Raw genomic sequence first — 17,500 nt, 5'->3', positions numbered from 1 at the left:
GTTAAAGTGACTTGACCGGAAGTTAAAGTATCTTGACCCGAGGTTAAAGTGACTTGACCCAAGGTTAAAGTGTCTTGACCCGAGGTTAAAGTGTCTTGACCTAAGGTTAAAGTGTCCTGACCCGAGGTTAAAGTGTCCTGACCCGAGGTTAAAGTGTCCTGACCCGAGGTTAAAGTGTCTTGACCCAAAGTTAAAGTGTCTTGACCTAAGGTTAAAGTGTCCTGACCCGAGGTTAAAGTGTCCTGACCCGAGGTTAAAGTGTCTTGACCCGAGGTTAAAGTGTCTTGACCCGAGGTTAAAGTGTCTTGACCCGAGGTTAAAGTGTCTTGACCCGAGGTTAAAGTGACTTGATCCGAGGTTAAAGTGTCTTTTTTAAAGTGTCTTGACCCGAGGCTAAAGTGACTTGACCCGAGGTTAAAGTGACTTGACCCGAGGTTAAAGTGTCCTGACCCGAGGTTAAAGTGTCTTGACCCGAGGTTAAAGTGTCTTGACCCGAGGTTAAAGTGACTTGACCCGAGGTTAAAGTGACTTGACCCGAGGTTAAAGTATCTTTTTTAAAGTGTCTTGACCCGAGGCTAAAGTGACTTGACCCGAGGTTAAAGTGACTTGACCCGAGGTTAAAGTGACTAAAGTGTCTTGACCTATCACCAAATATTGGATTACATCTTTTTGTCAGCTTGTTTTCTTTCAATTACCACAGGTTTATATTTATTTTTGGATCTGATTGATCGTAGGCATCATTGATCTGAGCTAATGCAACTGAATGAAACAAATATATTATTTGTGGATAAATTCATCAATATTCAACAAAATATGGAAAAACAATTGCCCTGTTTATCACACTAGTGTGCATTAATGTTTAACCAGGAAGTTTGTTTTGAAATAACTTGTACATAATGGCACAATATCACACTTGTGGCGTTCCCGGTCAACAATGACTGGATTTAATTTGTTTTGTACTTATTTTCTTTCAATTAATCAAACATTTCAAAAGAACCAGCTCACTTCTGGCAAACATTTCAGTTACTAAACACTCATGCAATAATAGAAACTTCTAGCGAATTCAACAGTTTATTTTGTATGTGTTTATTTTGGTACTCCTGCACTTTGCCTCTGTTTGTCTAGTTAAACACACTCATCAAGTGTTAACCACATGGACTGAGTGTGAAGAGCTCATTGCCTTTACACCATCTATATTATTAATAGATGCAGCAACACTTTTATTGAAAAAAAATGTTTGCGATGCATTTCCAAGAAACAAGGTGCTTTTTTCACACCATCCTTCAATAAATATCAGAGTCCAGTGATCGTCTCAGACACGACAGACGCTTTCTGAACGTTAGCGCAGACTCATCGAGACTCTTCATTTACACCAGCTCAAGAACTGCACAAAGGTAAACCTGCATCCTAATCAAATGACTGAAACATTGTCTAATGTGTCTAATGTGTAGATATACTGATAATTGGTATTTAGCTGTTGTGTTCATGGATGAAGGCTTGTTCAGTATAAAGCAGAAGTAATAATCTTCTTAAATTGTGTGTTTATGGTTAGTCCTCCAATGACTCACTTCTGGTCTCACGGCTGGTGTTCACTCTCTCAATAAACGTCTTCCTTCCTACCCTGCTCTTTTCTCTAGTTGTCAGGATGAGATCAGCTCTTCTCTCGCTCCTCTGCATTCTGGCTCTCAGTGATGGAGCGGATCAGTACAATGACCGATACGCAGAGTTCAAGCGAAAACACATTCTCCCAGCTGGGTTTCAAACCGATGATAAAACTGTTTGGGTGAAATACCTAGAGGACAATACTCTCTGTGAAAGAACTCCAGTACAATCCTTCATCAGTGACACAATAGATAATGTAAAAGAAATATGCAATGGCGCTGGCAAGAATACAGAGCAAAACTATTACAAAAGTACAAAGCTCTTCCAAGTGTACTTTATTAAAAGCAAAAAGAATGATACACATGAGTGTATCATTGAGAGTTGCTATACAGCCAAACATTATTATGTAACTGTTGAATGTGAGCAAAACTTACCTGAAAATCTACCTGTGCACTATCACGGTCAACAGATTGAAAAGGGCAGAAAACCATACCCTTGCTACTATTAAAAAGTATCATCGCAGGAGAAATTATATGAATGAAATGTTGTTTTTAAACCATTAATTAAAAACACCACATGCATGTTTAAAGTGGATATAATTCCAGAAGCATCTCAATAAAGCTTTCTCTTTAGAGCACATGTTTGGGTTTATAAAATGAACTGATCAAATGTATAGCTTGGATGAATGAAATGTAAGTCACTTATAATAAAATCATCTGCAAAATGCATTAATGTTTTAAATATGTTTGAGGTATGATATGCAAAGTAGCTGTTTTAGACTCTTAAGAATCACACCTTAACCGTCATTTGATTAGATCAAGAGTCTCAAACGTGTCACTAATGTCACTTTCCTTCATCATGTCTGAAGTGTGTTTGGATCAGCTGGTGTTTGGGGGATTTTTACAGGATGTATGAAGTCTTGTTTATAGAGACACGTCACTTTATTTTATTCTCATTTGGTACAATTGTGGTAATTTTGGTACGGTGTAAATTTCACAGGCAGAATCTCCAAGATGCAAACACTGCAACTAAACTTTGCCTAATGGCAAAAATGCTCAATGGTTTCCGGTGCGTTGCAGTCCAAAATTGTCTTGCCCCTTCACTCGCTAACTTCCCTCCGTCTCGGTCAAAGCACCGTTACACGATTTAATACGATATAAATCACCTTCGTGATGAAAGTGTGAACTCGGAGGAGGATCGCGAGGGCCATTTCCCGAGCAAGATGCCAACGGTTATTTCTGATATATTTTGGCTTCATTCTTCTATAGTGGAAGAAAGTGAAGACATGTTGTCCTTTTTTTTTTAACAATGTATAGCTGTTTACATCCAAAGTTTTGAATTTAAATATGTGCAAGATTGGAATAACACACAATATGAGATGTGCTCCTACAGTAGTCACATTCAAATCCAGACTCACACACTTCTGTTTAGCTGTGCATTTACTGAATGAGCTCTGTGCCACTATACGTCCGACTGGTTGTACTGTATTTTATTTCTGCATCCTCCATCATTTTCTGAACACTTTTTACTCATGTTTGTAGTTCTGAACTGGATCCTCATCCAAACACAGTGGATTGTGAGTAATATTAGCCTATTATAGTGAGCAGAGGTCCACACTACGAAAATCCAGCAGAAATAGAGCATCCGGGGGTCTTCTGGCATACTCTCTTCAACATACTATTCTTTGGGACACACTTGTTTTAATCTCACATACTGTTCAGGATGGATAGTTCTGACATGGATAGTATGGAGATTGAGACACAGGGAGTGTCTAGTGTAAAATTGCAAGCCTGACTCTCCATTTATTCCACCCCAGATAGGGGTACCCCAAACTTAGTTATTCAGGTTATTTTTTATTTCTTATGCATATGCTGTAATTATTTTAATTCCTTTTCTGGGTAAAGGACTTTGGGTCATTGGGTATGAAATGTGCCATATAGATGAACTTGCCTTACATAAAACATTTGCTAATATTGCTTCAACTGCTTCTGGTGTGTTTAATTAGGGCTAGAGTTAAACTCAACTGGAAAGATTGGACACCTTGCCATACTCCTTTCGTTATATACTGAATTGATAATAGATTTTAGAAAAAAACAACTGAATTGACTTGCTCTTGTTCTTCAGATTTCAGAAACCCACAGGAAAAGAGGCAGTTGTCTGATGCAAGACAGATTTTGAAAACTTGAACCGTTGGACCACTTGCAGTTATGACATCAGACTTCAGAAAGTAAATGTTTTTTTTTTTATTATTAAGATTTTTATTTTATATATTTTTTTCATTGTTTGTGTTAAACTGTTAAATTAAATAAATTGACTGAACTGCTAGAAAGGTGTCATTTATATTGTAAAAGGTTTTTGGACACACCATTGAAGTGTAGCTGAATTTCTTTTTTTGATCAATGCATTACACCGACACTAACCCAGCGCTGCCAATTAAGCAAAACAAAACAAAACGAATGGGCCGCCGATGTACGAGTTTTATGGGCCGTTAAAGGTACAATATGTAGGATTGTTGCAGTAAAATATCCAAAAACCACTAGGCCAATGCTATATATTTTGTTTAGTTGATTACTTACAGTATCCCAAATATTTCCAACTATTTGTAAATCGTGATAAAATTGTGATTTTAACCAAGGAAACGGGGCGTGTGAGCGGGGGTGAGGGAGTCGCCAGTCAATGGCGTCATATCCGCGTTACCCTCAGTTTCCGCTCGAACTGCCATAGTAACCATGGTGACAGACGTGGACAACTGGGTTATGCCTAGCAGGACGCTCACGCTGTTGTTGTATTGTTCAAACAATATGGACCATGGCAAGCAGACTTTGAGACAAAAAGAGGACTAAACGAAGATCAACATCTTTCGAGATGCCGAGAGCTCCGCGACTAACTTCGACTTGACAGAGACGCGAGTGTTGCATGTGCTTTATTAACGTTAGACAGGTGAGCAAATGTACATACAACTAATCAATGTTATTTAGTTCAACATGATGAAATGTTGGAATATGATCTGAATGTTATTTTAATGGGGGACTCGCGTTGCGTGTGGCGCTGGTATAGGCGCCGCCACTGAGCTGAAATTTTAATGTTCCTTCATCATTAACTCAGATGGCAACATTGCTTTATGTTGACATTCCATTTCAGTTTTTGCAATGTTTCAACAAAAGTGATTTAGAATCAACATCACATTGTAACATCGATTGAAAGATTCATCAACATTACCATTCATTGTTTTTGGTAATTTCAATGTTAATTCAACATCAGTGATGTGGAATCAATCAGTAATGTTGGTTCAATAGTATTACCAATTTTTTTTTCTTTTTTGCTGAAATCTTACCATTGTTTCAACATTAAATGTGCATACAAAAGTGATATTAAACCAGCATCACTTCTTAATGTTGATTCAATGCAGGCAGCGTTGACACATCAACATTGACTCAACATTGTTTCAATTAGTGCTGTAGTGGCGCGTCGATGACGTCGACGATTCGACGTCAAAATGACGTCGACGTCATATTTTTTCGTCAACACTTCTTTATTTATTTTTTGCACCGTTCCCGGAGGTACAGCTCGACACACACACGCGGGAGACCGAAACAGCAACCTCTTCACAGAATTCCCAATAGTGTTGTCAAAGTACCGATCGGTAGGCTACTGAAAATGTGATGGTACCAGCATTTATGTAGTAACGTTACCGGGTATATTCGGTACCCACTAATAGGCGCTGCTTTCTGTCGCTTCCGTGTTTATCGAAGCGCGGGCTCAAGACTAACTTTTTTTACTATGAGCACTGTAGCCTATACCATGATATAGTGTCTGTGTGTAGGCTATTAAACTGCAAAAAGACTATTTAAATATTGACCCTGCATGTTCTGCTTGTCTCTGTGTGAATGGATGGCGCAGACGTGCGGTTTCATTTACCGCACGCACACACACACACACACACACACACACACACACACACACACACACACACACACACACACACACTGAAGAACGAGTGACGCTCGCGCTGTTTTCAGTCTCTGCTGCCTCACGATATGATGACATGATGAAACTCATCTCCAGAGCCAGTCTGAGAGTCACTTCATGAGCATTTTACCGTTTCGAGAAAAACTATCGTCATATCATACACACACAGAAACTCAATTCTTCACGGCAACCCATCAAAATAAAAGTTCGGTTTAACTTGACAGAAATAATGATATTAGTCTACTGTACAATAGATTTAGCTACATCTCCATGTATTAAATACTACTACTAATAATAATAATATGATAATGTGTGCATAGAAGGTTGCTTATTTTTAAGCAATATTTCTCAATATTTGCGTTTTACAGCATGTAGCCTTCAATGTATTATTTACTTATGATTACTGTCATAAATAATAAAGTAATTGTATCTGTCTAACGTTAGCTAACTCATGCTGTGGTCGTTTACGAGTCAAATACATAACGTTAGACTAACGTTAGCCAGCTTATAGTATCATGATTCAGTACGCTAGTTCGCCAATGTCAATTAACAGAGCCAAGCAATGTCCAGGCCAGGGTTTTTATTAATCGAGCAACATAAAACTAATTGTTATATTAAGCGTCCAATTAGTCGTTAGATTAGTCGACTAATGGATAAAATAATCCCCCAACTAATCGTTTTATTAATAATCGTTTACCCCAGCCCTAGTTTCAATGTTTGCTTGCTATCTGAGTCTTCTCTCACTCCTATTCATTCTGGCTCTCAGCATCAGAGTGGATTACAAGAACAATGTAGCCTGGGTGTCCCCATGCTGTCTTGCGCGCAGCGCAATTGTATTCACGCTGCTAGGCAGCCTGGATACCATGGATCAGATTTTCGCCTCAGCGAGGGGATCAATCACAGAACAGGGAGGGAGCAGCAAGACGATGACGACGTCTATGTGACACACTGAAGCAGTTTGTTTATATCAACATGTGCACTGCAGATTTACCTTCGACCCACATGTTTGTCTTGCACAGACGGCAATAGTCGCTAAACGCCATCGTGTACACATAAATCTATGACCCATCGTCTTCTTCCTCGTCGAATTTCTGTCGCTCTACATACGTCATCTGGTATAATTGAAACGATTGGCTATGAGTTACGTACAGGCGCATTTGATAGACATTCGTAGCGTCCGATAAACGGCTCTGGGCATTCGTAAACCACGCCTCAAATACGGGAAAATTAACATGTGGTTCCCAGACCACGTCACGTTAGCCAGGCTAAGAACAATGAGCGATATGCCAACTTTAAAGCTACACTGTGTCATTTTTTAAGTTGATTCTTCGCAAAAAAAAAAACACTTTGTTCTTTCAAAATTATATGTGCTCATTTGTAATTACTTCCACCAACTAATCAAGTATTCTCGTAAGCGTATAATCTGCCATTCAGAGTACATAGGAGTGACTCGCTTAAATGGCGGAAGCCATGTTGCGCCTCCATCTTGAAAATACATTAGCCAAAGAGGGACATACCTGGAGATTCAAGCATCGTCTTTCACACTTTTACACTCAGTGGCGCCGTGACGAATGCGAGGGGGAGATTGCTCGCGACTGCCGGCAGATTTGAAATAAATGGGAATAGGAATTTTGTCTTAAAGATGCACACCAGTAATGTTTTTTTTTTTCTTTTTCTAATGCACATTTATAAAAGCTACTTAAAACACCTAATTAAACTAAGGCCTATACCTGGTTTAATCTAAACCCTGTCTGTGAGGCCTTAGTCGACTGAAACTAGACAAAACAATTCAGATGACTAAAATATGGCTAAAACTAAGTGTCATTTGATTTTAGTCAAAAGAATACCCGTACAAAAAAAAAAAAAAAGTTTATTTAGGCGTGCTATACTTATATATTTTAAACTACAAATAAGAAAGTATACTTTCTACTTTTTATGTACTTCTCTGAAATATACTTAAAAGTATACTTGACTTGTACTGACAAAAAAAGTATATTTGGCCTTTGCCTGTACTCAATCTTTTGAGATATACTTAAAAGTATAATTAAATATTCTAAGTATACTTGGCTTCTCTTTTGATTGATTGCCTTTTGATTGATTGCCTATTTAAAACTTTTGTTCACATAGTTTTACATACTGGGGGTGCAGTGAGAGTGCAAAACTAATATAAAAATCATAAACTGTAAGTATTATGTGATGTTCACTTAAAGCAAACTTACAAGTACACTTGCAGTATAACAATACTAAACTAATAAAGTATACTTTCATAAACAAAAAAAAAAGTGGTACAAGTAACTAGTAAACAATCAGTATATTAATAAGTTCACTTGTACAGTTGCAGTACAAACGAAGAAATGTACTTGTAAACTAGTTGTGTAGTAAACTGCAAAAACACTTAAAGTATACGTTTATACACTAAAAAGTTGGCAATTTTAATCCCAAGTAGATTAAAACAGTACATTTGCAAGTTTACTACTAGTACATTAATATACTTACTACATAAAGTATGCTTAAAATATACTTGAACTTTACTTAAGCATACTTAATAGAATTAACTTGAAGTATACTGTTCATCTTTTCTTATTTCTTAGGTGCCACTTTTGGCAATTCTTGTCTAATATGCCCTTGTGTAACTTCTTCTCGTTATGTGCACATCATGGACACACTTATACACTCACACACAAACAGGAACTCAAGACATGCTCATTATTATATTTCTTAATATGCCATATATGGTAGGGGTTGATCATTGAGAATGATTGGATGGACTGGACATGATTCTGCTTGATCTTGTGTATAAATATGAGCCTTCTGTCTTATTAAACTTGAGAAAGTTATAGTTCTGCACAGTCTCTGTGTCTGCTGGATCATTCTCAGAGGAGTCGAGGTACCGGTTTACAACGGATGACTGATCGCTTCGAGAAGGCAGATAGTCTAGAAATTAATCCGACATTTAATCTGAAAACTAAATCAATATTTGATGTCAAAATTAACACTGAGCAGTAGTATTAGTTATATTAGTTATACAAGATTAAACTGGTTGAAACGCTGCAGTAAATGCTACCGTCAAACACAAACGACCTTCTTAAAACAATTTCACACTTTCTTTATTCTTTCACAGCAGAAAATCCTGAAGAGGGAACCGAGACGTGCATTATACACGAGTGCTCTGCTCAACTTCTGAACAGGTAACTATTGTGTGACTTAGTTTTATGTTAAAATGAAGTGTCAGATCTGGTTTATGATGTATGCTGTAAATATGTATGGTTTGTAATCTGTATGTTTAGCAGCCAAGCACTGGTGGCGGTGTGAGAACTACAGTAAATAACTATTAAGCTAATAACCATCTGCTATAACTTTTGAACCAAATGGACTAGAAACCTTTTTTTTTTTTTTTACTTTTCCAAACTCACCCAACAGCTTTAATATGATCTGATACATGCTAAAAGTCATCATCAAATTAAAGTTAAAATTATGAAATTTGCTAATTATCAGTTACAGTGAATCAAGCTTACAGAAAAGCAATGTCATGACACTTAGCAAAGTGGTGGCATTAATAAGTAAAGGCTGACCAGCTGATGCAAATGATTGCACGCCAATGTGTATTGGCTCGTTTAGTTTCACTCTAAGTAGATTGGCTCTATAGCGAGATTCCTATTTGTCGGTCACGACGTTTGTAGTAGTAACAACCTACGTATGCATTTATTACATTTAAGAAATAGTTGATTATCTTTTTATCTACTGTGAATCTGTAGGTTTATCTCTCTTCTGTGTCCAGGATGAGATCGGCGGTTCTTCTCGTGCTCTTCTTCACGCTCAGCGATGGATCGAATAACGTCAATGAACCGGAGGTGTTTTCAGACCTTTTTTCTAACCGGGTACAATCTCCCTGTGAGAGATCTCAAAATACCAACGGGTATAATAACTTTAAACATAACCATGTGCTCCCAAGTAACTTCAACACCAGCCTGTTAAACGATTGGGTAGATCACCTAACAAATAAGAGTCTATGTGGCAGACAACCTTCACAATCCTTCTTCCTTGAAAGCGATCGCCATAGCGTTGTACAAATCTGCAACGGACAAGGCTTCATAGTCACACAAAACCAGTGCATCAGTAGGAGAAAGTTCAGGGTGTACAGGGTTCACAGTGCTGTAAGAAATGGACGGTGTGAAGTTCGGGATCCAGTCGAGTCTGTGAACCGTTATGTGATTGTGTCTTGTGAGGTCATTGGAAAAAACTGTTTTCCTGTTCACTATGTGACTCAAACTAGCGTTAGACCATCCATAGGTCCGGCCTGCAGCCGGTAGACAGTTTAGCAGATGTTAAGGCATGTGCACTTCAATGTGTGTGGGATTTATTTAATCATTTACTGTATTTTCATTTGGAAGTTTAAAGAATGAAATGGTATTTTCATGTAAAATGTAGTCTAATAATCTGTTTTATTTACAACTTTGGAAAATAGTCAAGTTCTACTTCATCTCTAAATGATGTTTGTCAAAAGCACCATAATCTAAGTCGAATGCAAACATGTATAATCTTCCTTTCCAACATCTAACAGTATCAACAAGACTAAGTGTATGATTGGAAATGTAGGAAAGGCAAATATTATGTAATTGTTAATTGTGACAAACAATCTAGAAGAACTAAATGAGGCTTGACATGTTGCTTGCTATGCTTAATACATGTTTACATGCTAAATGCATGCTTAGCATCTCAATAAGGCTTTCTTTTTTATAGTTCAGTATTATAAAATGAACTTGTTGAATGTATAGCTTGAATGCAATGCAAGTCGCTTTTTTTAATTAAAGTATCTGCCTAATCCATTAATGTCTCATCTCAGTTCTTTTGTGAAATTAGTTTGATTACCTTTAAAGTATGATATACAAAGATGCCAAAAGTATCTATTTTAGACATTTAAATCAGGATATTTTCTAACATCAATGTGTTCAAATCAATGAGTTTCATTCTCATTTTCAATGTGAGAACAGAATCTCTAAGATACAAAAACTGCAACTAAATTGAGCTTGATGGCAAGAAACGCATTTGCGGTGCATTAAAAATAAATTAAAAAAATAACAGGCCGTATTTTCCACCCAATAAATATGAGTCCAGAGACGCTATAGACTTCAGCTCAGACTCAACGGGACTCTTTCATTCGCACGAGCTCAACAAACACAAAAGTGAATCTGAACACAGAACAAATGTACATCTGCTCAGATATTAGAATCTGTTGTTTGATCATCATTTTATTCTACATACATAATTTTTCTTAAGGATGCTTTGCATAGTTAGTAAGAGTTTGATTAGTTATAAAAGGTTAAACTCCACCAGGCTGAATGATCACACACTGAAGTCTACATTGCAGAAACGCTGACGTCAAACACACTAACGTTCGCAAGAGAAGAAACCTCGTTAAAGAATGTCACACATTTTTACTCTTTCACAGCCAGAAATACTGAAGAGGAGGTGAAACTCGTCTAGACACACACTTTAAACCGCTTCTAAACTGATAAACTGACACAAGTTTTTTTGTTATTATGAATTCAGAAAATGTATCGATATACTCAGATGTTTTGTGATGTGTAAATGTGTACACTGTAAACAAAATAACTTACTTTTCTTTAAATATACTTTAAACTCATTTTTTATAAGTTACGCATGATTCAGCACATATTTTTTAGTAAGTCAGTTTAATATAGTTTGAGTTTAAATGACTTATACACCCAACTTGATTTTAGCAGCAACTGTTTTTACGTTGAAATATGTGGGAATTGTTTACAATGTATGGTTAGTTGTTAATGGCAATTAGATGTAGTAGCAAGAGATTTGCAATTATTGCACGGTTTAGAGTTTAGACTTTCGTGCATTACCTTCATAAAGTTATCTGTGCAGATCTACGCGTTTTCAGGATGAGATTGGTGGTTATTATTGTGCTCCTCGTGACTCTGGTGTTCAGTGATGGATTGAATAATGTCCATCAACCTGAAGATTATCCCGGTCAGCGATCTATAATATGCTTATAATCAATTTAAATCACAGACAGATGATTCTCTCGGATGATTTTGACAAAAACAGTCAACAGGCTCGGGCGGATTACCCAACAAAAATGCGTCTTTGCAATCCTTCTAGATAAAGAAGACGCCGATAGCATTGTACAAATCTGAACCCCCTCTCATATACTGAAAATATGAGTCCAGTGACGCTTTCTGAAGTCCAGCTCAGACTCATCGAGACTCATTTGCAGGAGCTCGAGAACGGCACACAGGTAAAGCTGTATTCAAATACAGTGCACAAATAAACCCTACAGTTTAGATCTGGATCCTCATAATCATATTATCTTCAATCTCTCATCTTAACTTATTCACATCAAAGTATTATGCTTATGTAAAAGCTTTAGTTAGAGCTAGTTTAGTAATAAATCATTTATCTTTTATTTGACTCAATCAGAATAGAGGTTTGAATAATGTTTCACTACTGTGCAAAATGTAAGGGTCAGTATGAGTTTTATTTTAAAAAGAAAGTAATTTTGTCCATCGATGATGCATTAAATTGAGCAACGCAACTGTTTTCAACACTGATAATAATCATAAATGTTTCATGAGCATCAAATCATCATATTATACTGATTTCTGAAGGATCATGTGACACTGAAGACTGGAGTAATGATGCTGAGAAGTCAGCTTTGATCACAGGAATACATTACAGTTTACTATATTCACATAGAACAGCGGTTTAACATTGCAATTTAAAATGTTTTACTGTATTTTTGGTCATATAAATGCAGCTTTTGTGAGCAGAAGAGACTCTTTCAGAAACATTGAAGCACTTTCTGACCTCAGACGCTTGATCACTGGTGTATGTACATCGCAGTAAATGCTGATGTCAAAAACAAGTGAAGAAGAACTGTTAAAACAGTTTGACACATTTTCCGTTGACAGCACAATATATCCTCCATCGCTGAAGAGGAAAGAGAGACTCGCTCAACGGTCGAGGCTTGCAGCAACTAAACAGGTAAACTCATATTCATTTCTGTGAATTTATAATGAATTCAGAAAGTCTAATAAATCTGAAGTATGACATATAAACTTACATTATATTGAAAATTTACTTTTTAAAACTCGACCTGCAGTTTTAATCAGATATTTAACACATTTGGATATGGTAAAAAAAAATTTTTTTAAAGTTATTTACTTAACTAAAGTTATTGGAATATTTTAATATTACAAAGGTGAATCATAAACGTACAGCCATTTTGAACCAATTCACACACTGCTATTTATAACAAAGTCTGTCCGATCTTCAACAAAAATGTTTTTCAAAAATCATAAAACTATAGGCTAAATAATGTTGAATATCAGTCTTTGGCGTATTCATTCCTAAATACAAAATGCAAATGCGGGACTGAATCTGAACTATGACTTTTTAAAACTCATCCTGCAGTTTTAATCAGATATTTAACACATTTCTGGTAAAACAAATAATTTTAATAAGTGATTAACTTAACTAAAGTTATTAGAATATTTTAATATTACAAAGGTCGATCAAAAGTCTGTCCGATCTTCAACAAAAAATGTTTTTCAAAAATCATAAAGCTATAAATAATGTTGAATATCAGTCTTTGACGTATTCATTCCTAAATACAAAATGCAAAATGCGGTACTGAATCTAAACTATAACTTTTTAAAACTCGTCTAAATCTAAATGAATCTAAATTAATTAAATTGTAATATTATTATGAGAAATATTATTATTATAAAATTGTAATATTACTTTGAAACTTGAAAAAAAGGCTGTCTAATCTCCAACTAAACTTCCTCAGGTAATTTTTCAAAAGTTATAAAGCTATAAATAATGTTGAATATCATCATAGTCTGTGAAGTAATCATTCCTAATTACAAAATACAAATGATGTTGATGTGTTAACCACATAATTGCTGCTTACATGTTTATTATAATGTAGAAAAAGCCTGTATTTGTTCTCTTATAAACATCCGTGGCTCCTTACAGTTTTATTATCTATTGTAAAAAGCCTGTGTTTGTTCTCTTATAAACATCCGTGTGTGTGTTTTCAGGATGAGATCTGTGTGTCTCCTCGCGCTCCTCGTGACTCTGGTGTTCAGTGAAGGATTGAATAACGCCACATCGATCGACGATCGCCGCGAGATGTTTTCCAGCTGGCCGTCTCCCTGTCGGGGATCCTCCAGTCGAAACGCTTATCATGCTTTTTGGAACCAACACATTCTCCTATATAACTTCGACACGTCGCAGACGCATGCTTGGGTCGATTATCTGAACAAAACGCGTCTCTGTGGCGTAAATCCTCACCAGTCTTTCGTACACAAGGACGACGCCAGTGGCATTGTGGGAATCTGTCACGGGGGAGGCGTCAGAAACTCGCGAAACCTGTGCGTCAGCGCGAGGAAGTTCCGGGTGTTCGTCGTTCAGAGCGTTTGGAGGAACGGACGGTGTGAAGTGCAACTCCAGACTGAGAGCGCGCACGTGATCATCGCCTGTAATCTCGCGGTGTTCGCGGTGCAACCCGCGCGAGTTGTCCACTGTATCCCCGTTCACTTCGCAGGGATCGTTTACACGGCGCCGTCCCCTCTCGCTCAGCGCTGCAAACAATAGCGTCCTCAACAGCTGGGGCAGTTTTACTGCATATCTGGAGGAACACAAGCTTAATCATCCAGAATGTGTGTGTGCTTCACTTCTGTCGTCACTTCTACCCTTGCTTTAAGACATGATTCATCAATTGTTTGATTTGCAGCATTTACAGAATTTTGTAATATTGTTACCGTTTTATTCTGCTTACTAAAAACTGGCCTGTAATGAGATAATTACTGTATTATATTTTTACGGTTAGCTTAAAAGATAGTATACACATTAAAAATGTTACTTATTTGTGTTTTTGAAAGAAGTCTCTACTGCTCACCCTTTCATTTGATAAAAAATACAGTAAAATACAGTAAAAATTGTGAAATTTTGTAATTTTTTGTGAAAACTTCTTTAAACCTAACTTTAGCTGGAAAGTAACATTATTCAAGAACCGCCATAAAGCCGAAACAATCTTCCTTAAATTATATGTTTATTACTGTAAAGCAGCTTTGAAACAATCTACATTGTTAAAAGCGCTATATAAATGAAGATGACTTGACTTAATTAGACTTGACATATTATTACGATTTAAATAAACTGTTTCTATGTGAATATATAGTAAACTAATTTATTCCTGAGATCAAAGCTGAGTTTTCATTACTCCAGTCTTCAGTGTCACATGATCCTTCAGAAATCATTAATAATCATCATTCTAATATAAAACAATTCTGATTTGTAGCACAATTATTGATGTTCAAACTAATTTTCGCTGCTTAATATATTTAGGAAACCGTGATTCAAAAGTTTGGTTAAAGTAAGACTTTAAAAAAGAAAACAAGATTATTACTTTTATTCAGAAAGGACAAATTAAATTGATCAAGATTGACATTTATAATAATAGAAAAGAGTTATATTTCAGATAAACGCAGTTCTTTATTTCACATCATTACTGTATTTTGATCAAATAAATGCAGCCTTGATAAGGAAGAAAGTCTTAAAGATTTTAAAGAATCGCAAAGGGAACATCATATTTAGAGGTCAGTGGCATCAAAAACTAAAAAAAAAAGTATAATATTAAAAGAAAAACCCTGATTTGAAATGTGCATTTGTGAATCTGTTAGTATCAGTGAATCAGGTTTAAAAGTGATCAGTCATTTGTTTTTCTCATATTTTAAGAAGGTTCCCTTAAATCTATATTTGCTTGTTTGGAGAAAGTATTGCTGTTTATAACTGGATGTATAAGGATGATTTGCAAGTGTAATTAAGCGAACAAAAATATTTTTTAAGCTCTTTTGTATTCTTTAAAAGTACAACTGTGGAGATTGTGTGTTTTGCAAAAACCAAAGTTGTGTTATTTGTTTAAAAAAATAAAATGTCTAACTCTCTGTCAGCAGTGTTGGGGAAATCATTGTGTTACTTTTATGGAAAGTAATGCATTACGTTACTTTTGTGTTACTTTTTCTCACCTGGCTGAGGCCTGATTGTTTGTTTTTTTAATAACAAAGTTATATTCTTGGCAATTGTAAAGGCCGTTTATACTGAGAGTGAACTGAATAATCCTCAGGCTGAAGGAAATGCAGATTGACTCCTGTACACTAGAGGGCGCCGCTCAAACAAACCTTTCAGCCGTGCTGCCATTCCAGATCGCAGAGGAAGGAAGTTCAACGGGTACGTTTACACGACAATGATGCACTAAAAACATAAACGTTTTTCCTTTGCCTTTTTGTGTACACACCACAACGTCGTCAAAACAATCCCCGTCCAACGGATCCGCGAAAACGATTAAAAACGCTGTAAAAAGGCCAGTAGAGGATTATTAAACTGTTCATCAATAATACAAACAAACAACAGAAAAAGAAACACGTGGTGTTCATCTAAAGCCATTTTTGCTAATAATTGTATTGGATCGAAGGTCAGCAGCAAAGACATTGAATATTAATAAAGTGAAATCAAATGCATTAAGTAGTTTTCAGTTACTTAAAATATTTAATTATTGGCGGTTTGCATAATATTCTTAGTTTGCATTTCACGTTTTTTATAAATTTTCAGGAATACTCGATACATTTGTGTGCAGATGTGTGAGATGAGTAAATGCATTTGAGGCGCTGTTTACACGACACCGCTTTCAACTAAATACGCAAAACTTTTAATGCGTTTTGGGCGAAGACGACAACGGCGTTTTTGGTGCCTGACAACGCAAAGTTTTCAAAACGGGTCTCAAAGTGCACGTTTTTGAAGCCAGTCTCCGTGTAAACAACAAAAACATGAATCTCTGAAGACGATGACGTTATGCACAGGCGTATTACGTGTTCAGTCTGTAGTGTTTCATCGCCATCTAGTGGCCAGGCAGCAGAATACAGCGTTTTTAGACGTATTTACGGATCCGTGTGAATGTTTTGATAACGGTGTCGTCTGTACGCGGAAAACTCAAAGGAAAAACGTCTCCATCTTTATCATATCGTTGTCGCGTAAACCATCTTACAACTTACTCCCGATTCCTCTCAACATGAGGACAGGAGCTGTCAGTCAATAAGTATGAAAGCAAAGTAACTTGCGGTACTTATTTGAAAAGTAACTCAGAAATTTTGCTGCAAAATTAAAAGTAATTCGTTACTTTACCAGTTACTTAAAAAAAGTAATCTGATTACATAACTCGCGTCACTTGTAATGTGTTAGTCAGTGTGAGTGTGAGAGACTTACTGTCCATTCCCGCATCATGTATGGTCAGTATGGCCGGTCTGCGAGCGTTCCCGGCGCCGTGAACCGTCACATGAAGCACACCGTGAGGCGTCTCCACACTGTGCTCCTGCACACACACACACACACACACACACACACACACACACACACACACACACACACACACACTTAATAAAACAACACTCATGCATTTATAATGAAACATGATTAATAATGTGTAGCTGGCATGACATGTCAAGCCGTGTGACATGCTAAACTAGATATAAACCTCATTTTAACAATATTTTGATCATTATTATGCATGAAAATTCACACTAAAGAATAGATAGTAAAAAATTGTGAATGGTGTTGAAAAACATTAACCCTCATCCTTCCCTCGCACTTTGTAACACATCAAAATGACCCGAAGCCTTAAAATTATACATCTTTTCTTTTTTTTTTTCAGAAAGCTTATTTTATTTCATTTTTTGATCATTTTTGAATGGATTTTTTTTTTGGATATTTTTTGTACTTTTTTATTTTATTTAACTTCAAATGACTAGATTTGATCAAGAATAAATTGTAATTTAAGCACATTCCTCACATATTTTTTTCCAATTAAATTCAAAATAACACAATTTCATGCATTACC

General features: G+C 36.3%; 1 protein-coding gene and 1 long non-coding RNA gene across 3 annotated transcripts in view; one reads left to right on the top strand and one right to left on the bottom strand.

The window, feature by feature from the left end:
- The window catches only part of ndrg2 (NDRG family member 2), a 51,623-nt gene that overhangs the window by 10,769 nt on the left and 23,354 nt on the right, over positions 1-17,500 (bottom strand). For both annotated transcript variants that reach the window (XM_079637274.1, XM_079637273.1), the window contains one exon: positions 16,870-16,975. In XM_079637274.1, the coding sequence (XP_079493400.1) occupies positions 16,870-16,975 (106 nt within the window). The remainder of the gene's footprint in view (positions 1-16,869; positions 16,976-17,500) is intronic.
- Positions 8,309-10,396, top strand: LOC307011529. Its single transcript, XR_013800431.1, has 3 exons — positions 8,309-8,458; positions 8,693-8,759; positions 9,350-10,396. It is a non-coding gene; the product is annotated as an uncharacterized lncRNA (long non-coding RNA).

This window comes from Phoxinus phoxinus, assembly GCF_949152265.1.
Source record: "Phoxinus phoxinus genome assembly, chromosome: 2".
NCBI classification, from domain to species: domain Eukaryota; kingdom Metazoa; phylum Chordata; class Actinopteri; order Cypriniformes; family Leuciscidae; genus Phoxinus; species Phoxinus phoxinus.
This window is presented reverse-complemented; position numbering and strand designations above follow the sequence as displayed.